General features: G+C 44.9%; 1 protein-coding gene across 2 annotated transcripts in view; it reads left to right on the top strand.

Moving 5' to 3' along the window:
- Positions 1 to 27255, top strand: part of EGFLAM (EGF like, fibronectin type III and laminin G domains) — a 126340-nt gene that overhangs the window by 67889 nt on the left and 31196 nt on the right. For both annotated transcript variants that reach the window (XM_038402550.2, XM_038402551.2), the window contains exons 8-15: positions 731 to 846; positions 1118 to 1460; positions 11238 to 11338; positions 12330 to 12430; positions 13555 to 13699; positions 15768 to 15957; positions 24979 to 25104; positions 25700 to 25943. In XM_038402550.2, the coding sequence (XP_038258478.1) occupies positions 731 to 846; positions 1118 to 1460; positions 11238 to 11338; positions 12330 to 12430; positions 13555 to 13699; positions 15768 to 15957; positions 24979 to 25104; positions 25700 to 25943 (1366 nt within the window). The remainder of the gene's footprint in view (positions 1 to 730; positions 847 to 1117; positions 1461 to 11237; positions 11339 to 12329; positions 12431 to 13554; positions 13700 to 15767; positions 15958 to 24978; positions 25105 to 25699; positions 25944 to 27255) is intronic.

The following is a 27255-nucleotide window of genomic DNA, read 5'->3' on the forward strand; positions in this document are numbered from 1 at the left end:
AGGCTATAGAGTACATGCAAATAAAAAGAGTCTCTGCCCTGAGATTGCACCATCTGAAATAATGGCCATTAACCTGTAGTCTGTATAACACTTCTGGTGGTGCACAGAGAGCTGGTTCCTCACATGGTGCTGGCTCACCTCATTTTCAGCTGCTAAATTGCACTTTAAAAAGTTAAAAATACATTAAAGGTGACATTTTCCAAAGTGGCCAAGTATAACCGTTGAAGTCAATGGGAGCAGACTAAGGCCAAAGCTGAGTGCTATTGAAAATCTCACCCTGAATATCTTCCTGCTTTTACTTTTCCAGGTAAACAGTTGTTGTAGTTAACACAGGAATAATATTCGGTCACCAGAAGAGGAGGTAGTGGACCATGCACTTGCAAATGGAGGAGAAATTGTTCAGTGAGACAATATAGCTATTAAAAATGGAGTCGCACTGAAATTCTGGTCTAAAAAAATGATGTACAGAGCACAGAGTGCAGTGGGAAATCCAGAGGAGAGTGTCACTTGGTTTGCTTTATATTTAATTTCTGATGTATTAGCTCTACAATATGCTTTCCATCTTGACACTGGCACATTTGCTGATTCTTTAAAATGAATGCCAACACCGTCCTGGTTCTCATTGTTCTGAACAGATGAGTTAAGACCTGAACTTCTGTGCAGAAATGATGGCTCTGGGTTGAAAAGAGAGAAAATATGTGAACTGAATATGCCAGCTTTGTCTTTACAGGTTCTGAGGAGTTAGGAAGTGGAAGCTATGGGCATCGGTATATCACAGGTACCATAGTCGGTGACGATGATGGATTTGATATTGATGATTCAGACTATGACATTTATATTGAAGAGGTAAATTCAAAGGTTCCAGTTTGGCATTTCTATTTGTCTTTATTTTCTAGTCGTATTTTAGATAAAGGGACTTGATCCTGTTGACATATTTAACCTGTAACCTTATGTGTGCAGGTAAAATAAGTGGCTTGTTTTGTGTCTTTCTCTTCCTTTAGGATGAATTTGTTTCTTTAAATATATTTCTTAGGGGATGTATCTTTAATTTCCATGGAACATGTTTAATTTTAGCATGTGACTGTACTAAACTTAAGTTTCTTTTATCTTGCTTTAGCTCAAGCCACTTCCTGCTATCAAAGGAGGCAACAGGAAGTTTTTGGTTGAAACCAAGGTTGCTCCAGGGTCTAGTACAAGGCTCCTTTCCAGGCTAATTACAACCACCTCAGATCCTATTGCTTCCCCTGCAACAACTATACGCCCTATCCCTACAACCACTGCTAGCACCACTACAGCTAAGGCAACCAGAAGGAATGGCATAGCCTCAGCAGTACGGCTGTTTGATCTGTCCTGTGATGAAACCATCTGCTCTGCCGACAGCTTTTGTGTCAATGATTATGATCGGGGCGGTTCTCGGTGTCATTGTAACCTGGGCAAAGGAGGAGAGACTTGCACAGAAGGTAGGTTTTGTGCAGTGGGTCTGGGCAATTATTCTCCAAGCACAACACAATTCTGTCCTTTGCAACTTGATGGGTGGATGGGGTTCTTTTCCTAATTGGCTCCCACAGTTTGCCTCTGATGGTAACCAGTTTGGCAAGTACTGATACTTGCATGGTGGTGATGTTGTTCAGCAGTCTTTGATATTAACATCTCCTCTAATCTAAGCTGTGATGAATTGCTCTGTGGTAAATTTCTATTCTATTAGGTTCAGTTTATCTGTGGGAAGAAACACAGTTTTGTGGTAAACCAACAAAAATTACTCTTATGTAAATAGAAAAGGAGTACTTGTGGCACCTTAGAGACTAACAAATTTATTTGAGCACAAGTACTCCTTTTCTTTTTGCGGATACAGACTAACACAGCTGCTACTCTGAAACCTATCTTATGGAAATACGGTTTGTTCTTAACAGGACCCTAAAGGTAACAGTTAGCACCTCGGTCAGCTTCTCTCTCTCAAACGCCAACTATCTTGCCTCACTTGCTTGTCCTTCAGCAGGGTGGGAAGAGTGACTTCTATAGAATACAGGGAAAGGCTTAATTGAGTAGTCTGTGCACAGTAGTGGTAGCCAGGAATGTCAGAATTCTAGCCCCAGCTCTCTCACCATGTAGTTTTGAGAAAGTTAGTTACTTAATCTCCATTGTTACCCACACACGCTGGCTCACCCCCATCTTTACCCTTCCATGGGCTCAAGGCATGACCTGGTTAATTTAGGCAGCCCCACCCTTTCCTAGTTCCTAGGGCTCAGGGCCACCCTTACCCAATTCCTAGGTCTCAGGGCGTAATCTTCTGCAGGTTTGTGGGGCCTCTTACCGGTGAAAGAGCCTTACACAGTAATATCCTAACCTCTGTTTATTAACAGTTACCAAAACAGAATGCACATGCTAAGCATACAATGCTCACCACTCCCAATAAGGCCGACAAACTTTTCCTGATGGCCAGTCAGGATCAGGTCATCTGGGGTTCCTCCAGCTTCTGCAGGATGGCAGGATGCTGGGGTCTGGCAGCTCTGATCTTGGGCTGTGTCCTGGAGTTAGGTTCAAAAGAACTTCCTTTTGGACCCCAGTTTATGTAGTTAAACTTGAGTGCTGCTTAGCTCTACCTTCACCAGTCATTGTAAACTAAAATACTACACAACAGTGTTTTTCACCAATCCTCGCCCATTATGAAACAATTCTTTAACCAATCAGACCCCACCATCGTAGTTGAATTAAATTTTGCAAAATTAGTTACACAACAGACAGGAACAGTCAAAGAACCAGACAGAGACTATACGGATAATAAAGGAGGGACCATAAAGGCAAAACAATAAAGAAGTATTGATTTCACGATCACAACTGTTGATAAGTGATTCCTTGCCAGACAGAATGTTATCAAAGTTTACTTTAAACATTTTAAGATCTGTTTCTTTATCTGGTGTTGGTGGGTACTATTAGGACCAAAATGTCTTCTTCACAGCCCAGTATTTCATTGTTTTAATGTCATTTAGATGAAATATGAGGATGTGACTTTCTGCTCTTTAGCTCACAGCGGCTGCTGTCCTAATGTGGCTGCAGAAAAAGGGCTCAGATCTTACACCATATCTCATTTTCTCCTTCTGAAAAACAATGATTGTTACAACCAGGTCCAGTCCTGCTCTTTAAGCTGACACCAGTCTGTGTGATAATATCCAGCTGCTGAATCCCAAGTACTATTAAGCTCCCTGGGTCTGGATAGTGAGAATCACTGTTCCTAGTTCTGGGTTTCTCAGATGTACCCCATAGCAAGGGCATCAGAGCTTTCACAAAACCCGCTGAAGCCCCGCCACCCGAGGCCCCGCCCCCAGCCAAGCTGGAAGCCAGAGCAGGGCTGGGGAGCCCACCCCACACCCAGGGCAGGGTGGAGGGCCGAAAGCAGTCCCCTGCCTGTGTTCCCACCCTCTGTGTCTCCTGCCCTGGGCAGGTGGAGGGACCCAGGCTCCCCACAGCTGCCCACATGGCTCTCCCTGAAACGGCTCCACCCAGGGGGAGGTGGAGGCCTCAGAGCTGCAGCCTGGCCATGATAAGAGTCGCATGGGCAGTTGTGGGGAGGGGGGCCTGAGAAGCCACCGGCCCATGTCCCTGCCCCGTGGGGTCCCCCATCCAGGGCAGGTGGAGGGTTTGCGACTTCCCTGCCTGCATGGCTCTTACCATGGACGGGCTGTGGCTCCGAGACACCCCCCGCCCCCAGCTGGAGCCAGGTCGGGGAGAGCCACATGGGCAGCTGTGAGGAGCCAGCATGGAGTCGTGGACCCACCACCTGCCCTGGACTGAGAGATCCAGGGGGTAGGGACACATGCGAGAGACCCAGGGGGCAGGGACATGAACCGGGGGCTGCTCTCATTCCCCCCACACACATACACACACCATGGGCAGGTGGAGGGTCTGCATGGCTCCCTGGCTGGATTCCACACTGGCCTGGTCAGAGGTTGGGGCCTTGTGGGGAAGAGGAGAGGAAGGGGGCAGGGTCTGCCCAGCAAAAAGTGGATGGGCCAGGCCTGTCCACTTTCAAAAAGTGGGAGAGCCATGCCTCTCCTCCCCCTCCCAGTTCCAGTACCACTGCTTTCTAGTGCAGACCCCATGCTGATACTCTGCGAAGACAATGGATCCCTGCAATTTGGTCACCTAGACCCTGGCACCAATGCCACAGCTCTCCTGAGCCCTTGCTTACTTAGACACTTTTTCCCTCAGTGACCACCTGGCTGTGGGAGCTCTGGTTTCAAAGGAACAACATAGCAGTAAAGCAAGGACACCCAGGATTAGCAAAGGAATTTCTTACACACAATTTAAAAAACACGAGAGATACAGATCTACGGAAAACAGTAAACCCCTGGATGCAGTCCCTTCCGTGTGTGCTCACTTCCTTTTGTAAATCTCTTTAGGGGGGCAAAATCCTTCCTGTCTCTACTTTATCCAGCTAGGCTTCTGTTCCTGAAAATGAAATGGCTTCCTTGGCTTAGAAAGCGGCTGTCTAAACTCCTGACGGGGACCAAGGCATCCATGTGCCAACTGGACATGAAGTCCAGGGAGCTGTGCTGCCTGCTTGGAGCCTGCATCTTAGACATTATGGAAAGGTGTGGCTCATCTGTCTCTTTGACCACTACCTGATGCTGCTCATCCACATGGGAACTAGTGATACTGCCAGGTATGGCTCTGAGCAGATCAGCAGTGACTGTGGCATGTAGGGACAAAATCAGAAAGGCTAAGCCACCAAATGAGTTACACCTAGCAAGGGACATAGAAGGTAATAGGAAGAGGTTCTTTAAATACATTAGGAACAAGAGTAAGATGAAGGAAAGTATAGTTTCTCTACTTAGTGGGGAAGGTGAGCTAATAATAGATGACATCAAAAAAGCTCAATTCTTTAATGCCTATTTTGTTTAAGTCTTCACTAAAAAGATTAATGGTGATCAGATACTTAACCCAGTTAATATTAATGAAAAAGGGGAAGGAAGACAAGCCAAAACAGGGAAAGAACAGGTTAAAGAATATTTCGACATGTTGGATTTATTCAGGTCAGTAGGGCCTGATGAAATTCATCTTAGAGTGCTTAAGAAGTTAGCTGAAGCAATCCCAGAACCATTAGCAACTATCTTTGAGAATTCATGGCGGAAGAGTGAGGTCCCAGAGGACTTGAGAATGGCAAACATAATACCTATCCTTAAAAGAGGGAACAAAGAGGATCTTGGAAACTACAGACCAGTCGGCCTAACTTCTGGAACAAATTATTAAACAATCAGTTTGTAAGCACTTAGAGGATAATAGGGGCTATAAGAAATAGCCAGCATGGTTTTGTCTTACAAAAGGAGGTGAGCACACACTGAAGGGACTGCATCCAGGGGTTTACATCATACCAAACCAACCTAATTTCATTCTTTGGCAGAGTTACTGGCCTAGTGGATAGGCAGGAAGCAATAAACATGATATATCTTGATTTTTAGTAAGGATTTTTACACAGTTGAACATAGCATTTGGCATTCTCATAAGCAAACTAGAGAAATATTGTCTAGATGAATTACTAAAAAGTGAGTACTAAGATGAATTACTAAGGTGAGTGCACAACTGGTTGAAAGACTGTACTCAAAGAGTAGCTATCAATGGTTTATTATCACACTGGGAAGGCATATCTAATGGGGACCACAGAGATGAGTCCTGGGTCTGGTACTAGTCAATATTTTCATTAAGACTTGCATAGGCGCCGACTTCTTCTGGCACTGGTGGGTGCTCGACCCCCCTCTATCCCCGGCACTGCCCTGACTCCATCCCTGTCCTGCCCCCTCCCACCCTCATTCCAACCCCTTCACCAAAGTCCTTGCCCGAACTCTGCCCCCTCCCTGCCCCTATTTGACTCCTTCCCCAAATCCCCAATCCAGTCCCACCTCTTCCCCGCCTCCTCCCCTCAGAGCGCCATGTTCTCGCTCCTACCCCCTCCCTCCCAGAGCTTGCTACAGCTGTTTGGTGCCGGCAAGTGCTGGGAGGGAGGGAGAAGCAGAGACGTGGCGCGCTTAGAGCAGGAGGAGGAGGTGAGGTGAGGGGCGGGGGGAGGGGGGTAGCCGTATCTGTCCCAGGATATCAGAGAGACAAGCTGGGTGAGGTAATATCTTTTATTGGACAAACTTGGTGAATCTTGCCCATATGCTCAGGATTTAGCTGATTGCCATATTTGGGGTCGGGAAGGAATTTTCCCCCAGGGCAGATTGGAGAGGCCCTGGAGGTTTTTCGCCTTCCTCTGTAGCATGGGGCATGGTTGACTTGAGGGAAGCTTCTCTGCTCCTTGAAGTCTTTGAACCATGATTTAAGGACTTCAATAGCTCAGACATGGGTGAGGTTTTCCATAGGAGTGGGTGGGTGAGATTCTGTGGCCTGCGCTGTGCAGGAGGTCAGACTAGATGATCAGAATGGTCCCTTCTGACCTTAGTATCTATGAATCTATGAATCTATCTATGAAACTTCCATTGGTGAGAGAGACAAGCTTTCGAGCTTACACAGAGCTCTTTTTCAGGTCTGGGAAATGTACTCAGAATGTCACAGTGAGATACAGATTGTTTAGCATAAGCAATTAACAAATATTTCAAGAGACCATTCAAAGTGAAGTGGCCCAATAACACTCCTCCAGTCATAGGGGGAAAGGAAAAACCACCATATCACCTGTGAGTGAACACTGTTCACAAAGTGATCATTCTATATCTGACTTATCATCATGGTTGGGAGGTGGGGTATCTGGTGGTGAGCAGAGGAGTGAGGAGGGACCAGGCGGGCGGGTGAGGAAGCAAGCGGCGGGCAGGTGGGGGATCAGGTGGTGAGCACAGGGGGTCTTGCAGTGGGCTGGGAGGGCGAAGAGGGACTCGGTGAGTGGCGGTGCCAAGCGGGGAGGAGGCAGGGCCTGGGGCGGATTGGAGGCGGGGCCTTGGAGGAGTGTGGGCAGGGCTGCAAGTAGAAGAGGTGGGACGGGGGCTAGCCTCCCCCATGGAAAGCTTCACCCGCTGCCCATGCCTATCAGATATTGTCCTCAAAGGACACCTGCACAACATTTTCAAAAGACGAACCGGGAGCTTAAATTCATAACTTTGCTAGACATTAAAAATCATAGATTGAATAGAGACAGTGGATTTATGGCATATAACAACAATCTATAACATGCTAATAATCCCCCCACACTACCTTTCCCCTACACACACTTTCCCCCTCTAATTGGAGGGGTGCTAATGGAATGGTCCCTTGAAATAAGTGTTAACTATTTATGCTAAACAATCTGTTAAACCTCCTATTTAGCTGTGACTCTCCTGAGTACATTTCCCAGACCTGAAGTAGAGTTCTGTATAAGCTCGAAAGCTTGTCTCTCTCACCAATAGACAAAAACTGCATAGACAATCCAGGAAGTTTTTGGAAAGCGTAGGGGACAATTTCCTGGTGCAAGTGCTAGGGGAGCCAACTAGGGGGAGCGCTTTTCTTGACCTGCTGCTCACAAACCGGGTAGAATTAGTGGGGGAAGCAAAAGTGGATGGGAATCTGGGAGGCAGTGACCATGAGTTGGTTGAGTTCAGGATCCTGACGCAGGGAAGAAAGGTAAGCAGCAGGATACGGACCCTGGACTTCAGGAAAGCAGACTTTGACTCCCTCAGGGAACAGATGGCCAGGATCCCCTGGGGGACTAACATGAAAGGGAAGGGAGTCCAGGAGTGCTGGCTGTATTTCAAGGAATCCCTGTTGAGGTTACAGGGACAAACCATCCCGATGAGTCGAAAGAATAGTAAATATGGCAGGCGACCAGCTTGGCTTAATGGTGAAATCCTAGCGGATCTTAAACATAAAAAAGAAGCTTACAAGAAGTGGAAGGTTGGACATATGACCAGGGAAGAGTATAAAAATATTGCTCGGGCATGTAGGAAAGATATCAGGAGGGCCAAATCGCACCTGGAGCTGCAGCTAGCAAGAGATGTCAAGAGTAACAAGAAGGGTTTCTTCAGGTATGTTGGCAACAAGAAGAAAGCCAAGGAAAGTGTGGGCCCCTTACTGAATGAGGGAGGCAAGCTAGTGACAGAGGATGTGGAAAAAGCTAATGTACTCAATGCTTTTTTTGCTTCTGTTTTCACTAACAAGGTCAGCTCCCAGACTGCTGTGCTGGGCAACACAAAATGGGGAAGAGATGGCCAGCCCTCTGTAGAGATAGAGGTGGTTAGGGACTATTTAGAAAAGCTGGACGTGCACAAGTCCATGGGGCCGGACGAATTGCATCCGAGAGTGCTGAAGGAATTGGCGGCTGTGATTGCAGAGCCCTTGGCCATTATCTTTGAAAACTCGTGGCGAACGGGGGAAGTCCCGGATGACTGGAAAAAGGCTAATGTAGTGCCCATCTTTAAAAAGGGAAGAAGGAGGATCCTGGGAACTACAGGCCGGTCAGCCTCACCTCAGTCCCTGGAAAAATCATGGAGCAGGTCCTCAAAGAATCAATCCTGAAGCACTTAGAGGAGAGGAAAGTGATCAGGAACAGTCAGCATGGATTCACCAAGGGAAGGTCATGCCTGACTAATCTAATCGCCTTTTATGATGAGATTACTGGTTCTGTGGATGAAGGGAAAGCAGTGGATGTATTGTTTCTTGACTTTAGCAAAGCTTTTGACACGGTCTCCCACAGCATTCTTGTCAGCAAGTTAAGGAAGTATGGGCTGGATGAATGCACTATAAGGTGGGTAGAAAGCTGGCTAGATTGTCGGGCTCAACGGGTAGTGATCAATGGCTCCATGTCTAGTTGGCAGCCGGTGTCAAGTGGAGTGCCCCAGGGGTCGGTCCTGGGGCCCGTTTTGTTCAATATCTTCATAAATGATCTGGAGGATGGTGTGGATTGCACTCTCAGCAAATTTGCGGATGATACTAAACTGGGAGGAGTGGTAGATACGCTGGAGGGGAGGGATAGGATACAGAAGGACCTAGACAAATTGGAGGATTGGGCCAAAAGAAATCTAATGAGGTTCAATAAGGATAAGTGCAGGGTCCTGCACTTAGGATGGAAGAATCCAATGCACCGCTACAGACTAGGAACCGAATGGCTCGGCAGCAGTTCTGCGGAAAAGGACCTAGGGGTGACAGTGGACGAGAAGCTGGATATGAGTCAGCAGTGTGCCCTTGTTGCCAAGAAGGCCAATGGCATTTTGGGATGTATAAGTAGGGGCATAGCGAGCAGATCGAGGGACGTGATCGTTCCCCTCTATTCGACACTGGTGAGGCCTCATCTGGAGTACTGTGTCCAGTTTTGGGCCCCACACTACAGGAAGGATGTGGATAAATTGGAAAGAGTACAACGAAGGGCAACGAAAATGATTAGGGGTCTAGAGCACATGACTTATGAGGAGAGGCTGAGGGAGCTGGGATTGTTTAGTCTGCAGAAGAGAAGAATGAGGGGGGATTTGATAGCTGCTTTCAACTACCTGAAAGGGGGTTTCAAAGAGGATGGCTCTAGACTGTTCTCAATGGTAGCAGATGACAGAACGAGGAGTAATGGTCTCAAGTTGCAATGGGGGAGGTTTAGATTGGATATTAGGAAAAACTTTTTCACTAAGAGGGTGGTGAAACACTGGAATGCGTTACCTAGGGAGGTGGTAGAATCTCCTTCCTTAGAGGTTTTTAAGGTCAGGCTTGACAAAGCCCTGGCTGGGATGATTTAACTGGGACTTGGTCCTGCTTTGAGCAGGGGGTTGGACTAGATGACCTTCTGGGGTCCCTTCCAACCCTGATATTCTATGATTCTATGATTCTATGAATAGAAATTGGTCCAATAAAAGATATTACCTCACCCAGCTTGTCTCTCTAAAGAAGAGGTCCCCAGACTGTGAGGCACGCCCCCCTAGGGGGGTGCAAAGGAACATTTGGGGGGGTGGGTTGGACCGAGACCAGCCCCCCTGGCAGGCAAGGAGGGAGTGCCACCCAGCCCTGTGCGACACCCGGCTCCGCCCATGACCCCAGCTCCTGGCTCCGTGCCTGGCCCCTCCTCTAGCTTCAAGCCCCAACCATGGCCCTGCCTCAGCTCCACACCCAGCCTCAGCCCCTTATTGTGTCTTCATTCCCTGCCCCAGCTCTGCTCCCAGACCTTCCCCCAGCTTCAGCCCCAGCCTTGGCCTCCTTACCTCTGTCCAAGTCCCTGTCCCCCCTGACCTGGGAGCCATGACCCCACTCCCAGCCCCAGCTCCGGAGGTGTGGGGGGGCTCAGACAGGGTTAAGGAGGGTGTGACCCTGAAAAGTTTGGGGACCACTGCGCTAAAGCTCTGTTAGCATCAGTTTAAGATTTATTTTGTTTCTTTGTATTACAGTTGTAAAAGTAACTATACTTGTGTACAAATGGAAAGGCAAAATCACCCTGAAAACAAGTAATAGAGAAAGATTACACCCTTCATCCTTCCTACTTCATTAGGTTTATATCTGATTCAGAGATAATAGTCATATCCTGAGCTGTGGCTGAGGAGTACTTGATGCTCCTCAGGACCAGAACATGCAAAGGTGTCTTTAAGCCATCTTTGTGCTCTTCCCAATCATGGGGCTGTCCTGTGCTGGGCTGACCTTCTGACATAAACTAGAGAAGCATGAAGGCTGATACGCCAGCTGTCAACAGCCCTAAGGGACCATTATAGCAACCAATGATTGCCAGGGCATAGGCTGCCCTGGCCATACACTCTAAACTGGCCACAGAGAGGAGGTGGTAATGTGGAAGCTGTTATACCTGCTCTAAGCCACCTAAGGATTCTCAGGTGGCTAAGTACATGAGCTTTAGAGCAGCTTTGCACTACAAAGCTGACCTAATGCAGCCTGGAATCTGACTCAGTGTGTATTTCCCACATATGTTCTCTCCCCTGAGGAAAAAAATGCCTCGCTGTCTCTGTGTTAAACATTTTCTTAAATCAAGATGAATCACCAAGGACCCAATTCTGCTTTCAGTTACATCAGTGAAAACCTAGCGATGCCACTGATGAATCTGTTAAGCAGAATTTTCCCATGAGTATGCTGTTTCTGTGCAAGTTCAGCAGATCCTTTGGAACAAGGAAATTAGCTCTGAAAGGTAGGAGGAGGAGAAAGCAGTAGGTAAACTGATTGTTGACTGTTGCTGACTAATAGTTATCTCTGGAAGAACTCTGTCTTGTGTTTTTGCCTGATGTTATCTAGTGCTAAATGTGTGTATTGATATTATATTTGAACACATTGCTAAACAATATGCTCTTATCTTTGCCTTTCAGATATTATTATCCAGTATCCTCAGTTATATGGATACTCATACATCGCCTTTGAACCACTGAAAAATTCCTATCAGACATTCCAAATTACCCTTGAATTCAGGGTAAGTTTAAACAGTCCAAAACTCACAAAGCGTTTTTAAATGTTATTCACTTCCATTAGTATAAGGAAGGAACAATAGAAGAGTGAGTAGCTTCAAAAGCCTAGGCTGCAAGCTAGATATTGCAGTGAGTTAATCTGTAGCCTTCACCATTGGAAATCTGGGTTTGCATCGCACAAGAAAAAATAAATGTGATAGTCTCCGCCAAAATTTGTTCATACTCCTGGTAGTCTTTTTCTTAGGGAAGGTCCTGGAAATGGCAGTGTTGAGGGTTTGCAGGTTAGCACTCACTTACTGTGACAGAGCTATACGAGTGAACTTTAGACTCCATTATGTTTAGAATTTTTTAAATGTCTATCTGTTCAGCAGTGGCACACCATATAAACTAATTAAGTACCTCTGAACTTCCTGTTTCATAGATAAGTAGATGTCCCTCATGCTTTACAGCATACACCGATCATCTTCAGAGATGAGGAAGTTATTTTTTCCTTCCACCAGGCGTAATATCACTATGATTATTTTCTTCCTCTGAAATACTAGATACTGGACTAGTTAGATCTGTGGTCTGATCTGATCTGAAAGTGTAATTTCTGTGTTCACATGCGTTCATGCTATTTATTTCAGCTGATAGCCTGTGTTTAAGGTTGCCCAACACTTTCCATGAATAAATCAGTTTGTATACCTGCTCCTTTGTAATAGAACAAAGTTAGTATACATAAAACAGGTGGCCTAAAATCGGAACCATTTTCCAATAAAACCCTAATAGTGGATGCCCGTCAAATATAGGATTTGGAATTGAACCACTTCTAATTTTGACTCTGCAAGAAAAAATTCCATCCAACAATGGTGTTTCAAAACCAATATCACTACCCCCTGTTTTTCCCCCTCTCTGAGAAAACAGTTCCTGGTTCCTGTACTCTTACTTCCATTAGTGCATTGACTTTATAGCCAGGAGGTGGAGACTGACTTTTGCATGTTGATACTGTGATCACAGGCTGAAGCAGAGGACGGTTTGCTGCTGTACTGTGGAGAGAATGAGCATGGTCGTGGTGATTTTATGTCACTGGCGATAATCCGACGCAACATCCAGTTCAGGTAATGGATTTACTGCCCTTCTACGCGTGAGCTCCTCACCCACTCCAGTCCTTGTGTGCAGTGAAAAGGGGCCCTTAAATGTTCTGCAGCCAGCAAGCAGCGGATTCCCCCAGCTCAGGCACTGGGGAAGTCGGCCACAAGGCTGCCTCCTGAGGATTCCTTCACAAAGTGAACATTATTATTTCTTAGCAAGGTCAGAAATGCCTGCAATCCACTAGCACTATGCTAGCACTGTAGCTAGATGTATACAATTAGTTACTTTGCTTCATAAATAAGGGAACCCCAAGAAAGTTTTCAGAACAAAGGAGATGCAGCTAACTCGGGTGTCTAGTAGTAGAACAATGCATTACTCTGCAGGAATCAAGTTTGGGACTGGAACTTGGTCCCACATCACTGATCTGGTAGGAGTTTGAGGAGCTTTAATGGAAATGGAGAAAAAGAGTCTTGCATTGTTCTAGTTACTGTATAGTGGCATCTTAAAGGATATCTGGAGAGACATCCATCTGGCACTTATTAACCGGAATGGTGATTGCTATAAAGATGGGGGGAAAACAAAAGGGAATGATGTGTCCTAACCCTATTTCTGGTCTATCTCAACCTGACCCACATAGTGGAGACAAAGCAAAGAAAATAGCATGCTTTGTGCACATTCAGCTTTGCTGCTATTGAGGTCTCCTTGTCAATCAGTACCAAACATTCTGAGTTTCATATAGAATCCCAGTATTATTGCTTTAGCTCCAGCTCTCACCAAGGATTTAGGAAAATTCCCAAGAGAAATTACTGTGATAGCATCAACTCAAATTCTAATACGCTGCATCTTGAAGCCATTTCAGAAAGTTGGCAGGCTTTGCCATATACTTCGTATTGCCAGAGGATGTAAAGTCTCCTACATGGAAGAAGGAAATAGATTAAAGAAAGTTTAAAATTTGAAAAGATATTTTATCTGCTCTAAAACAGACCAGGTATAGATCAGTTGTCTGAGTGTTTTTATATCGCTCTTTAATGTAAAAGGAGAAACAGAGAGGCTCTGAGAAGAGAAGGTACCCTTCTTAGTCAAAAAACAAGATTAGGTTGGTTGTTTAATGAAAAATTGTCACTTTTGTGCTCCTTGTCTGTCTCTTGAGGTTCAATTGTGGGACTGGAGTTGCAGTCATTATGAGTGAAAGCAAAATCAAACTGGGCAACTGGCACAGTGTCACTGTGTTCAGAGATGGGCTGAATGGCTGGCTCCGGCTGGATAACGACACACCAGTCACAGGTAAATCTCAGGTAAGTAATCATGTTCCTAATGCTCAGCCTTGGTTCTGCAGACTGACAGCATTTCTTCCTAACAGGGAGTGTGTTGTAATAGATCAGATTAAATGTGTGTGTCTTTATTAGGGATGGGACAGTTGCATGAACCAGAATCAATTTGAACAGATTTATGGTCACATAAATCAAACTGAATATTTAAAAAGGCTTGGTTTCCTCATTGCACTTTCTCATTGTCCAGCAATCCTCCAGCCACCATCCCTAGCCCCAGATGTGTTCTCCTTTCCAATATCTAGCAGAGCATACTATTGTTCTCCCCAATTCCTTGCCTTTCCTCCCATATCTGCTCCCACCTGCTGCCTAGTCCAGATTAAAAAAATACATCTCTCTCTCTCTCACACATACACACATCCCACCCCATCCCCCAGGCCTGGTCTATCCTTAAAAGTTAGGTTGACATAGCCACAGTACTCAGTTGTGTGAAAAATTCCCACCCTGAGCACCATAGTTAAGCCAATTAACCATCAGTGTTGATGCAATGAGGTTGATCGAAGAATTCTTCCATCAACCTAGCTACTGCTGCTTGGAGAAGTGAATTACCTACAGTGACAGAATAACCCCTTCCGTCACTATCGGAAACGTCTGTGCTATAGCACTACCATGGCACAGCTACAGCACCACAACTCTGTAGCACCCGCAGTGCAGATAGGGCCCCAGAGACATATACAAATGTGCATGTATAATGACACAAAGGCTTCAAAGACAAAAGAGCTCAATAATATTTTCATTAAATAAAAATTAAAAATAGAGATGGTGGAAAACTGTAGAAAAACTGGTTCACTGTAAAAGGAAAAATACTAAAATATCTAAGAATGAACTGAAAAGAAAAACAAAGAAAAATAAAAGTAATAATAGGCTATGAACAGTTTTTATGCAGTTAGAGACACAGTGCCAGAATCTGCCCTGAGTGAGGCCTCTTTTAACTCCAATGACTTCATGTGGCACAGCCAAGATAAATATTATAAATGAAGATACCTTGACTTGATCCCCTGTGACATGAGGAGAGAACAGAAGGAAAATAATTAGTGGACAATTGCCAATAACTCAGCTCCTGTTACTTCTACTACCCCCAGGGCAACCACTACTAGCCCCCTCTGCCACCCCTGAAAATGAAATGGTTTTGATTTGGCTCTAGAGGTTATATCACTAGATTTGGCTTTAGACATTTATTTACAAACTCTAAAGATAGTATTTAAAATAAAACACCCAAAGGCACTGGCTGCACTTAAAAGTTGTGCACTTTAACTATGCTGGCATAGTTAAAGCAGTGAACCCTCTGCCTAAGTGTAGCACAATTATACTGGTTATACAAGTGCTTATGCCAGTATAATTTATTCTGATAGGGGAACCAAAATAAGATGTCCTGGTGTAAAGCACCTTATCCTGGCATAACTGCATCTGCAGTAGGGCTCTTACTGACATAACTATGACATCCAAAAAAAAATCACACGCCTTTCTGACATAGATATGCCAGAAAAACTTTGAGTCCTGGCCTAAAGAAATCAAAAGATGTAGAATAAATTTAGCCCTGGCATAAATGGGTATAATTCCACTGAAATGTGTCCTGTTAACATAGGGCTTAATTTATTATTATTTATTTATTTAATGCTCACACTTTGCTCAGTGCTGTCCAAGATGCAACTATTAAGTTACTTTGAACCCCACAGAACCTACAAATGAAAACACAAACATAGGAAAACAAGTTATACTGGGAAGCCCAAAGGAAGGACAGACATGCCCTCATATCAAATGATTCGTTAATTTTGTTTACATTAGTAGATTCAAAACATCCCAAGATAAGAAATAGGCATACAACTAAATGTTTGGGGTGATGATATTTTAGAAGGAGGAATGAGTGGGAGAGAATTACTAATGAAACCTAGTTTTCCTCAAAGGCATCTTTTTCTTCATTGAGGGGGGAAAAACTGATCGTGACTGTATGGCTTAATTATCTTGCCTTCATTAGTCTGTCATAGAACATCACGTGCTATTTAAAATAGTTAAACAGCTTTGTTTTACCTTGTAGGGCCAATATAGTAAAATTACCTTCCGGACTCCTTTCTATCTTGGTGGTGCTCCTAGTACATACTGGTTGGTCAGAGCAGCAGGAACCAACCATGGCTTTCAGGGCTGCGTTCAGTCACTCATTATCAATGGGAAGATAGTTGATATGAGACCCTGGCCACTAGGGAAGGCTTTAAGCGGTGCTGATGTAGGTAAGTGTAATGTTATGGGGTCTTTTATCAATGTTAAACAAGAACAATAGCGTTATTTTCTACCAATTGAAAAATGAAACAATTGTGTTCAGAGTTTGGTTGGGGAGAGTGGGAGTTAGGGCTGTATATTTTGTATAGTATTTCTCTAGACTCTGTAAGGGATTTGAGTTTGTATTTCAAACACTCAGTGAAGACAAACTCTCAACAAAGCATGCTGACTGTTGGCCTGGGTGCATCATTAGTAATTGCCCCAGGGAAAGTTTCCATGGGTGAATTTCAGATCCATGACACAATTTCTTGGCATGATAAAGGACTCTTCTCCCCAAATGAAGCCCCAGTACACTAGCCCAGCGGTTCTCAAACTGGGGTCAGCAGACCCCTTGGGGTCCGCAAGGGTACTCCAGGTGGTCCGTGAATCATGTCCAGCTCCAGGGGGTCTGTGAGTCATGTCCAGGGCTGCCGGCCCCCTCTGATCAACTCCTTGCTCTCCCTCCCAGTGCCTCCTGCATACCACGGAACAGCTGTTCAGCGGGTGCAGGAGGTGCTGGGAGGGGCAGGGAGGAGCAGGGATGGGACACACTTGGGGGAGGGGGTGGAAAGAGGAGGAGCAGGGGTGGGGTGGGGCCAGGGAGAGGTGGGGTGGATGGAACCTTGGGGAAAGGTGTGGAGTGGGGGCAGGGCCTGGGGCTGAGCAGGGGTTGAGCATCCCCGGGGAAAATTACCAGAGATCACCCCCAATTCCAATAAGGACTCTGATAGGATTCAGTGCTTCAAATCCCACCAAGGGGTTCTTCTGTTATCACAAATTCATAACAGCTTTTTGCTCAGAACTGGAACCCTTATGCATAGGTTAGCTTTTCCTTTATGCAGACTGCATCCTTGATCTGCAGAGACCATGAATAGGTTATCATAGAATCATAGAATATCAGGGTTGGAAGGGACCTCAGGAGGTCATCTAGTCCAACCCCCTGCTCAAAGCAGGACCAATCCACAACTAAATTGTCCCAGCCAGGGCTTTGTCAAGCCTGACCTTAAAAACTTCTAAGGAAGGAGATTCCACCACCTCCCTAGGTAACCTATTCCAGTGCTTCACCATCCTCCAAGTGAAAAAGTTTTTTCTAATATCCAATCTAAACCTCCCCCACTGCAACTTGAGACCATTACTCCTTGTTCCAGCATCTGGTACCACTGAGAACAGTCTAGATCCATCCTCTTTGGAACCCCCTTTCAGATAGTTGAAAGCAGCTATCAAATCCCCCCTCATTCTTCTCTTCTGCAGACCAAATAATCCCAGTTCCCTCAGCCTCTCCTCATAAGTCATGTGCTCCAGCCCCCTAATCATTTTTGTTGTCCTCTGCTGGACTCTTTCCAATTTTTCCATATCCTTCTTGTAGTGTGGGGCCCAAAACTGGACACAGTCTTCCAGATGAGACCTCATCAATGCCAAATAGAGGGGAATGATCACGTCCCTCAATCTGCTGGCAACGCTCCTACTTATACAGCCCAAAATGCCGTTAGCCTTCTTGGCAACAAGGGCACACTGTTGACTCATATCCAGCATCTCGTCCACCATAACTCCTAGGTCCTTTTCTGCAGAACTGCTGCCTAGCCGCTCGGTCCCTAGTCTGTAGCAGTGCATAGGATTCTTCCTTCCTAAGTGCAGGACTCTGCACTTGTCCTTGTAGAACCTCATCAGATTTCTTTTGCCCCAATCCTCTAATTTGTCTAGGACCCTCTGTATCCTATCCCTACCCTCCAGCGTATCTACCTCTCCTCCCAGTTTAGTGTCATCTGCAAACTTGCTGAGGGTGCAATCCACACCATCCTCCAGATCATTTATGAAGATATTGAACAAAACCGGCCTGAGGACCGACCCTTTTTTTTCCCCAACACCCCCGTGAGAGGATGGCGTACCACTGTCCCCATTATACAGGTGGGGCACTGAGGCCCATGAGATTAAGGCCAAAAGTATCCACTAACTTTGGGTGTCCAATCTGTGATACCTTGGACCTGGTTTTTCAAAGTTCTCATTCTATAGCACTTTCTATTTGCACAGCACAGCTCCCATTGACTTTAGTTGCAGCTGTGAGTGCTCAGCACTTTTGCAAAGCAGGTCCCAGGTCTCACATCAGGCCCCCAGAAAATGAGGAACACAAAATTGGTGAGCACTTGTGAAAAGTCTTGGCTAAGTGACGTGCCCAGCATAACACAAGAAATCTGTGTCAGAGAGGGGGAGGACCCAGTTTTCCAGGGCAGCATTCAACTGCCATCACCATGGCACCCTCCTTTCTCTTCCTGCAGTCTGTCTGCCTCGTTCACGATGTGCCTTCCAGGGCGGTAATGGTCAGCACTCATGGCTTGGAACACCAGGCCTTCGGTAGGGCCCCAAGATGTCTTGCTGCACTGAAATACTTGCACTTGCCCTGGGGGAGGTTTCTGCCTCCGGCCCTCTGGAACCTGTTATCGGCCCCCCACTCACATGCCTCTCCAACATGTCACTGAATGACATCAGATGGTCTGTACACGCTCAGGCTTCAGACAAGCCACTTCCTTGACCTCATGTCCCACCCCAACATCATAGGTGGCAACAGGTCCAACCACTTGAAGGGCAAGAGACCCTGGTGGGCCAGTCTGTGCCCTACCATGGTTCCACAGCCCGCCAGAGATATTACTGGGTGGCTCCTCCACAGAGCCGTAAGCATGGGTGTGTACCTGGCACCGGTCACGAACTGCCTGACACCTGTTCTTTCTGCAGTGAGAAAGAGACCCTGGTGCATATCTATGTGGAGCATGTCAGGCTGCAGCCACTCTTCCGGATCCTCTAGAACCTCATACTGAAGTTCTGGATGCATTTTTCCCTGCCTCCTGATTCATGCACACCCCATCTATGGCCCCATGAAGTCATAGGACCTCCTTGTCAACCTCCTCCTGGTGCTGTCCAAGATGGCTGTCCATCATATCAGGAAGCTGGATGGGGGGATTGCTCTGTGACCGTGGGGCCTATTTCCGATCCTTCATCCAATCACGCCTCTGGGCAGAATTCCTCTGAGCAATGTCCACTGACTCCTCAGATGCCTTTGAGGAGCAGTGGGCACTATTGGAGGTTCTCTGTTCCATGTCCCTCTCTGGATCCCTGAGTTTTTAAGCCAGAGTCTTTCAGTGCTACACATGCAATCAACCAGACAATGGTTATATCTTCAGGTCATAGCTGCAAAAGATTGGGTGCAGAGGTGGGAATTCGTATTCCCCTCTTCCCCATGTACTTCCTAGGGAAACAAGATATCTTTGTCCCAAAGTTCCTTCTTGTGTGGCACATTGTTTAAAATAGTCCTTTGACGCTCATAACACTTACATAGGTGTTACACATCTTCCATCTAGAGAACTTAAATGCATTATAATATGAAGATATACACTTCTACCCCAATATAACATGACCAGATATAACGTGGGTTCGCATACAACGCTCTGAACAGCGTGTTAAGGGTGCTGGGCCAGGCCGGGGCCTAGGGGTTGGATAAGGGGCAGGGGGTCTCGGACGGTCAGGGGCTCCCCCTCCCCCAGAATCTGGGAGGCAGGAGCTGTGGGTGGGGCAATTTTGGGGGCCCCGCAGTCCCAGAGTGGCCCAGGGGATTAGCGAGGGGGGGCCGGGAGCAGCCCACTCTGCTTCCCTTGCCCCGGCCCCAGATGTGTCACTTGGGGGAAGGGATCACCCCCACACTCACCAGCAGTAGCGGAAGCGGATCAGCCTGGCACCAGCTTCCCGCCGCAAGTGAGTGCAGGACATTCTCTCTCCTCCCCCCCCTCTGCCCGCCAGCGACACGGCTGGGGCCGGGGCAAGGAAAGCGGAGCAGGCTGGGGCCACGTTGCTCCACTTCCCGCTGCTGGTGAGTTCGGGGAAAATGAAGTGAGATTTTTTGTCTCCCGCGGACCAGGTTATATCAGGGTAGAGCTGTCTCATAGAACTGGAAGGGACTTTGAAAGGTCACTGAGTTGAGTCCAGTCTCCTGCCTTCACAGCCGGACCAAGTACCATCCCTTATTTTTGCCCCAGATCCCTAAATGACCCCCTCAAGGACTGAACTCACAATCCTGGGTTTAGCAGGCCATTGCTCAAACCACTGAGCTATCCCTTCCCCACAATGATACATCAATTTTGCCTTTATAATACAATGGACTCCAAAGCTATGTAAAATTCTCCCAAAAATATTGCAGGAAATTGACGTCTGTCAATCTAAACAGAACGATTGATTTGCCCAAGGTCACAGAGTGAGTCAGTGGCAAAAGCAGGAGTAGAACCCATACGTCCTGACTGTCCTGTGCTTTAGGCACGAAGTCATCTTTCTTCTCTTCTCAGTCAAAATCCCAGTAGGGCAGTGATCAGTGTGAAACTTACTAACAACTGCTCTGTATTCTCTGGATAAAATGACTAGACTTCTGTGCTGTATAAGAAAGGAACAGAGTGACCCAGGAACCGGACACTGAAAAAAATAGGATTTTGGAAGCAGAGAGAGTAATTTCACGATAGAGTGAGAAGCTATGGAAAACAGCTTAAAACTTTTCTAAGGTTCCCTGATCCCTAATTTCTATTACCTCTTGGGTCTCAGCTAGTCATTCCCAGCCATGTGCCCTCCACACACTGTTGCATTAACAATCAACATCAACTAAAATAAATGCTGGATTTTTCCATGTGTGACCTGAAGCCAAAAGATAGAACCATACTGTGTGTTACATTGCTCCTCACAATTGCAGAGCTTGGTGTGTATCATGTACCATGGAAGCTTTGCAAACAGTATAGGAAATGACTTAAAACTGTACATAATATAAACTGGAATTAGCGATTCAAGTGTATTAGCTTTTCTGGTAACTGACCTTCCATTCTATTCTGCTTATATTGGGTATAAATCAGGGACCACAAAATGGGGGGGGGGGGAAAGGGGAGAGAGAGAGAGAGGCCTGTCCTGTGTATAAATCAGTCCTACTGGTGGGATAATGAATCTCACATAGAACTGTAAATCAAAGTGCTGGCAAAGGAGGAAGGGCAAACACCTTTAGTATTGCATATTCCTGCTGAAGCTCCCTTCTTTCTCTTCTGCCACTATGAGGGTCCCACGCCTGGGATTTCATGTAGGCATGAGATGCAGGACGGAAAGCTTGACTTTTCCGTGTACTCATCAATACTGAACTGAAAAATGGAATACCTCAGTGTCACTTGAGGGGGAGGGTTGTTTGGACAGCACGATCATAGAACCATAGGGTTAGAAGGTACCACAAGTGTCATCTAGTCTAATCCCCAACCAAGATGCAGGATTTGCGGATGGTCTCCTTAGAAACTGAGAATGCGCTGGCTGGAACAGAAGCAGTCTCTTCACCTTAATCACTGAGAACGTGTCAGTCTGGAACTTCTACCATTAATTTAAAAAAAATTATTGTCTTTTATCTCAAAGATTTTGCTTAAATTTTCTGCTCATGAAAGTGTAAAACTAACAGCAATGACCACCACTACAATAAACATAGTACAGATGTGTGTTGTGTTGTGTAGGTTTCTACTTACATCTCTGCCCATGTGTCTCTCTGGTAACCTGCAGCACTCTCCTAATATACTACTGGTGCTCTCCTCCCAAGCAGGGATTTCCAGTAGCACTTTCCAGGGCCAGTCCCACAGATGTCAAAGCCAGACATTTAAATGTAGTCCTCTGTTAATAATTCATGAGACCACAGATTCATTAGTGTATTGTTGAAATAGGGACGGGACCGTACTGGCCATATTTAGTTTGGCTCTTTGTGTTGAGGCCTTAAATATTCCATGGTGATAATGATGTTGATCAGTGAACAGATGGGATAGGAAGAGATCATCAGTTGCTGACATCTGTTTTGAGAGGTCTGTTTGTTAGATTATTGGATTTTTCTTTATGAAGCTTGGTAAGTGAATTCAGTCGATCTGGCCTTACTTGCCTCGGTGTGCTGCTGGACTTCTTTTTTTCACTCCTTTGGATTTATCACAAGCTGCTGTTTATATTGTGGTAGAGCATAAAGGTCCCTATCGGGAACAGGCCCCACTGTGCAAGCCAAAAAGATGGTCCCTGCCCCATAGAGCTGAAAATCTGGGCAGCTAGTGAAGGTTGGTATAAATTGTCACACAACTTGTCCCTCTTTAGCAACATGATGGTGATGGGTTAGATTCTGCTGGCATAACTCAGGGCCCGCTGGTAATGCAAAGTCCCCTGGGAGCAGTACCCAGAAGAATCTGGCCAGGGCAGCCAAAGGAGAAAGCAGTGGAACTTTCATTCCCTCTGCAAGAGAGGCATTTCATGGCCTCTGCAAGAGATGGCTCCTATGGAACTCCAGTCACAGTTTTAATGTTCTCCTGCCCCAGTGGAAGCCATGCAGGGAAGGAAGCAGTGTGTATGCTGTTTGGGACAGCCTCATGTAGGAGGGAGGCAATGCAGACTCTGCTCACTGTCTGCATGGGAGAATTACCCAGGGGCACAGCAGGCCTTCATAAAGCCTGATGTTTTACTAGCGGTTTCCCCGAGGTCACAAACTCATAGAGAGCTGACATGCAATTTGGAATTCACCCTGGGTGGAATCCTTTGGGTGAAACGTTTTGAAATCAATGCGAGCTTTACCACTGATTTCACTGTGACCAGGATTTCATCCCATCTCAGAAATATGTTTGTCTGAAAAACATCTGCATCCAGGTGCACAGATCACTGAGCCTTGGTCACGCTACAAATTTATGTTGGTATAACTATGTTGCTCAAGGGTGTGGAAAATCCAGACCCCTGAGTGAAACAATTGTATTGTCCTAACCCCCAGTGCAGTAAGTGTAGACAAGCCTTGAGAGTGAACACTCTGGAAGCGCTACACTGCTACATCATATATATTTGCTGATGACTTCATAGTCTATTAGAAAACTCATAGCCTTATGATTAAGGGAAAAAAGTAGAATCTAGCAGTGAGAGAATCATCCTGGAACCCATGACTTCTGGGTTCCATCTGTGATTTTGCCATTCACTGGTTGCCTCAGTTTCCCCATTTATAAAATAGGCCTTGTACTATTCACCTCCATCATAGTGCTGCTGTGATTATTAGTGATAAGTGGGGTGAGAGCCTCAAAATATAAGTGCTCTGTGTGTGCAAGTGTTGTTTAAACCCACAACAGTGGATTATATTCAGATGAAAAACAGTACCGCAGGATCCCCACTCCTGTCCAGTCCTCACTTTACCATGGTTGACAGCTGTTTGTGAGAGAGGAAGTGGAATAATTAGCATTGCAAGAACAGCTGCTCACACAGCTGGCTGGCAGGGGAGGCATTTTTAGCGTAATTGTCTCTTCACCTGGAAGTGGAATTCATCCTGTCCCTGAGGAGATGATGTGTCCACATGGGTTCTGTCTTTAACCTGTGGTACTCTGGTTGGGTACCTCATGCTTTGTGCTATGAATAGTGTAATCAGGCCATCACTTGGTACATTAAAAACTAGGCTTGAATAAACAATTATAAATGTACAATAAGGAACAATTCTGCACTGTCAGGGAGAGGGACCAAATGACCTAATAGATCTTTTTCCATCTCTAACTTCTGTGACTTTGTGATCCAAAGGTTATATTCCAGGTTGTATAGCGTAGTGGTGGCCTTGTTCATGTAACAGGACAAAACAATTAATCAACTGAAATGACTGGCTGAATTGAAGTTTATCATATGTTAAATCTCTACAGAAGTTCTTTCCCTGCTGTTCTTTACACAGTGAATGAATGTAAGATAGGAAATCAAACTCTGAGTTTGAACTGTACTGATGCCAGACCCCACTGAGGTTTTACAGTGCCCTGTGCAGTAGATTAAGGTGCAATAGGCCTGATGCGCCTCTTCCTTTTTAAAAAAAGGTTCCTCTTGTCAATAGCAGGTTTGCCAAACTTTGCTCAGTCACCTCAGATAATACAACCACTCCCTGCTTCTCAGTTCTGACTGTTTCCTACTCACCCTTAAAAAAAACAGGAGGACTCATGGCACCTTAGATACTAACAAATCTATTGGAGCATAAGCTTTCGTGGGCTACATCCCACTTCATCTGATGAATAGAATGGAACATATAGTAAGAAGATATAGATATAGATATACAGAGAAGGTGGAAGTTGCCATACAAACTGTAAGAGGCTAATTGGTTAAGATGAGCTATTATCAGCAGGAGAAAAAAACTGCATGTGTTGATCTGGGCCTTGTTAACTAATATTTACAATTTATTCCTGTAGACTAGGGGGGAAATTATTTAAATAAACAATAATACAATTTAAAATAAAGAAAAATATCTGAGTTAACTGGTACTTCATACACTTTTGACTATTAAACACATGTATTACTGACTGAGAAGGAAATAAAAAAGAAAATCCCTCCTCCTATGATAGTTTTCATATTGTTACCTCAGGGCACTTTTCTGTGCTGTAGACATCATATGCCAGCGTGGTGGAAATGGTGATTAGAAAGCCCATATGTTGGTAATATGGATCCCCTGCAGTGCAGACAGAACAGTTAATAACTACATGCTGGTTAATAAGCTTAAATGGTGCTACTTAATACATTCAGCGCTTACCATACTGTCCCCAAACTTTGAATGAACAAAGCAGCACTTAAGATAAATGAGGTTAAACAAATCAGCATGTTTGTAATGTAAACAATCGGGTGACACATGGAGGTTCTGAAATACACATTCGTGAGAACAACAAAGATGCTACTGAGGGTAGGCAAAACCCAGTCATCTGGCAAATGGTTATACTGTAAAAAATATCTTGTGAGTTGTTGTTTGGTTAGTTCTCGTTTCTACCATTTTTAAATCCTCTTTATGATGCAGTGTAAAATCAATGCTGAAATCAAGCACTTAGCCTAAAATCTGCTTTGTAGTTTTGCACACAGAGAGATTTCTGTTTACTTGAGAAAGCAAATTGCATTTGTTTGTAACAACAAGCAAGCAGCCCTCGAAATCCTCTTGGATTAACTGGTATGGTATGACATTCTGGCTCTGAGTTTAGGTGAATGCAGCAATGGAATCTGCGATGAGGCTTCCTGTATTAACAGCGGCACCTGCACTGCAAGCCAAGCTGATTCATACTTGTGCCTTTGCCCTCTTGGATTTAAAGGTCGGCATTGTGAAGAAGGTGAGAGAACACCAGATGTGTTTTATTTCTGACTTAAGTGTTAGTCCATGTTCAATACATTTTCTCAATAGGATAAGATCACTTTGGATGTCATTGAACTGTCAGAAAACAGCCCTGATTTGTTCCTTCTCCTAAGGCATATGCTGATAAGATGGTGATCGATGCCTTGTGTGCATGTTATGTTTATTTTTATGGGCTAGATGCCTCTAGATGCCTAGATAAGCAGGTGATACTCCACGCTCCCTTTGGCGTGGATAGGGGAATGGTTGCGGTCCTTGTGCACTTCAGAGCATGGGGACCGCTCCTTCTTCACACTGCCTGCTGGGAAAGCCATTCTAAGGGCTTGGGAGAAAACAGGGCCATGTTCATGATGTTTCTGTATGCCTGACCAATAGAGCTGGGCTGTCTGAGGAAGGAAGTTCAGCAGCATGTTTATCCTGGGTGCCTGAGAGCTGCAGAAGGAATGGCGGGGCTTCTAGTGTGACAGTAGATTTTAAATGCATAATGAAGAAAGCTGTCTGAAATTGGTTAGTGAGTTAGTCAATTTCTTACCTTAGAGCCCAAGCTGACCTACTTGTTTTTTCTGGAATTCCAGCATTTATCCTGGCCATACCTCAGTTCAATGAGTTGTTGAGGTCATTTGCTACAACATCCTGGCCTTTGGAACCACAAAACTACCTTTCCTTCATGGAGTTTGAGATGACATTTCGTCCAGATTCAGAGAATGGGGTCCTCTTGTACAGCTATGATACAGACAGCAAGGACTTCCTGTCTATTAACATGGTGGGCAGCTATGTGGAGTTCAGGTTTGATTGTGGTTCAGGAACAGCCATTATCAGGTAAATATTAGTTGTAATAGTTTTTCAAACAATGCCATGATGAAGATATGGGAAAGGAATAGCCATGTTGGAGAGGCTACTGGTTTGTGTAGTTATATATTCACTCTCCAACAAAATCCAGTGATGGGTACTTCTAGGGAAGGCATAGAAGCCGTGTGACTAACTGTAATACTATAACACAGGGTTATTTTTTCTTGTCTGGTGGTCTGAAGCTGACATGAGCATTGATAGCATTTATCATTTCATCCTACCCTGCAACTGCAGATTTTATTCTTATCCATATAGTGAAAATACTTTAAAAATATTAAGCTCCTTTCCTCACTAATATTAACACAAGAAATTAAGGAATAATATATAATGAAACTAGATATTTTACAGTCATCTTTAACAATAGCCTAATATGTGGCAATAATGTATGCAAAGATGTGAGTAACATAGTATATTGCCTGTGGCCATTATATATTGTATGTTTCCTGTGTTCATAAGAAATGTTGATCATACTGGAGGCTGTGAAATATACTGATTTTCACTGTGGGAGGACCTGAGTACATACATTCAGATAACATCTTGCAGTCTCTATCTGCAATATGTAATCCATATTAGGACACATATTGAAAGAAATTATGATTTTTCCCCAAATACTATTTTTACTGCTTAAAAACACTTGGGGCCAAATTCTAACTCAGATAGCTGGATGCACTTCCCATCAGGAGTTGTACATGTGTATATGAGAGTGGAATTTGTTTTTTTACATTTAAAAAAAAACAGAGAGGGAGAAAGAAACTGATATTTGGATTTCAAATAGATTGAGGAAAAATACAAGTTATTGTGATTGCTGAAAAAAGGAAAATTGGTCAACCTGATGGTAAGCTTATTTGAAAACAAAGCTATCCACTCATACAATACAGAGTACTAACAAAGAGTAATAACATACAAATAACTGTGTTAAAAGGTTTGCAGGTTACAAAGTGAAGCACTCAAAGTAGGAATTTAGGTTGTCCATGCTACCTTAGTTCTGCTACCTTGTGTGTATGCAGTTTTAATAGTCTTCGATTATTTGATCACCTGTTACTTTTTTTTCCAAGGGATTCCTCCCTCATTCAGTGCACAGAATGGACAGGACATAGGGAATAGGCAGCTGTTCAATAAACATGATTACTGATGATGAGTTAGACATGATTTATTCAGTGAGCACACCATCCAAAGCCTGTAACGAATATAGAATTACTCATTTCATCTCAGTACTTTCTTGGGCACTCATCATTATAGTATCTGAGTGCCGCACAAACAATGAATATCTCTCTAACACAAA

Source organism: Dermochelys coriacea, chromosome 5 (genome assembly GCF_009764565.3).
Source record: "Dermochelys coriacea isolate rDerCor1 chromosome 5, rDerCor1.pri.v4, whole genome shotgun sequence".
Classification (NCBI taxonomy): domain Eukaryota; kingdom Metazoa; phylum Chordata; order Testudines; family Dermochelyidae; genus Dermochelys; species Dermochelys coriacea.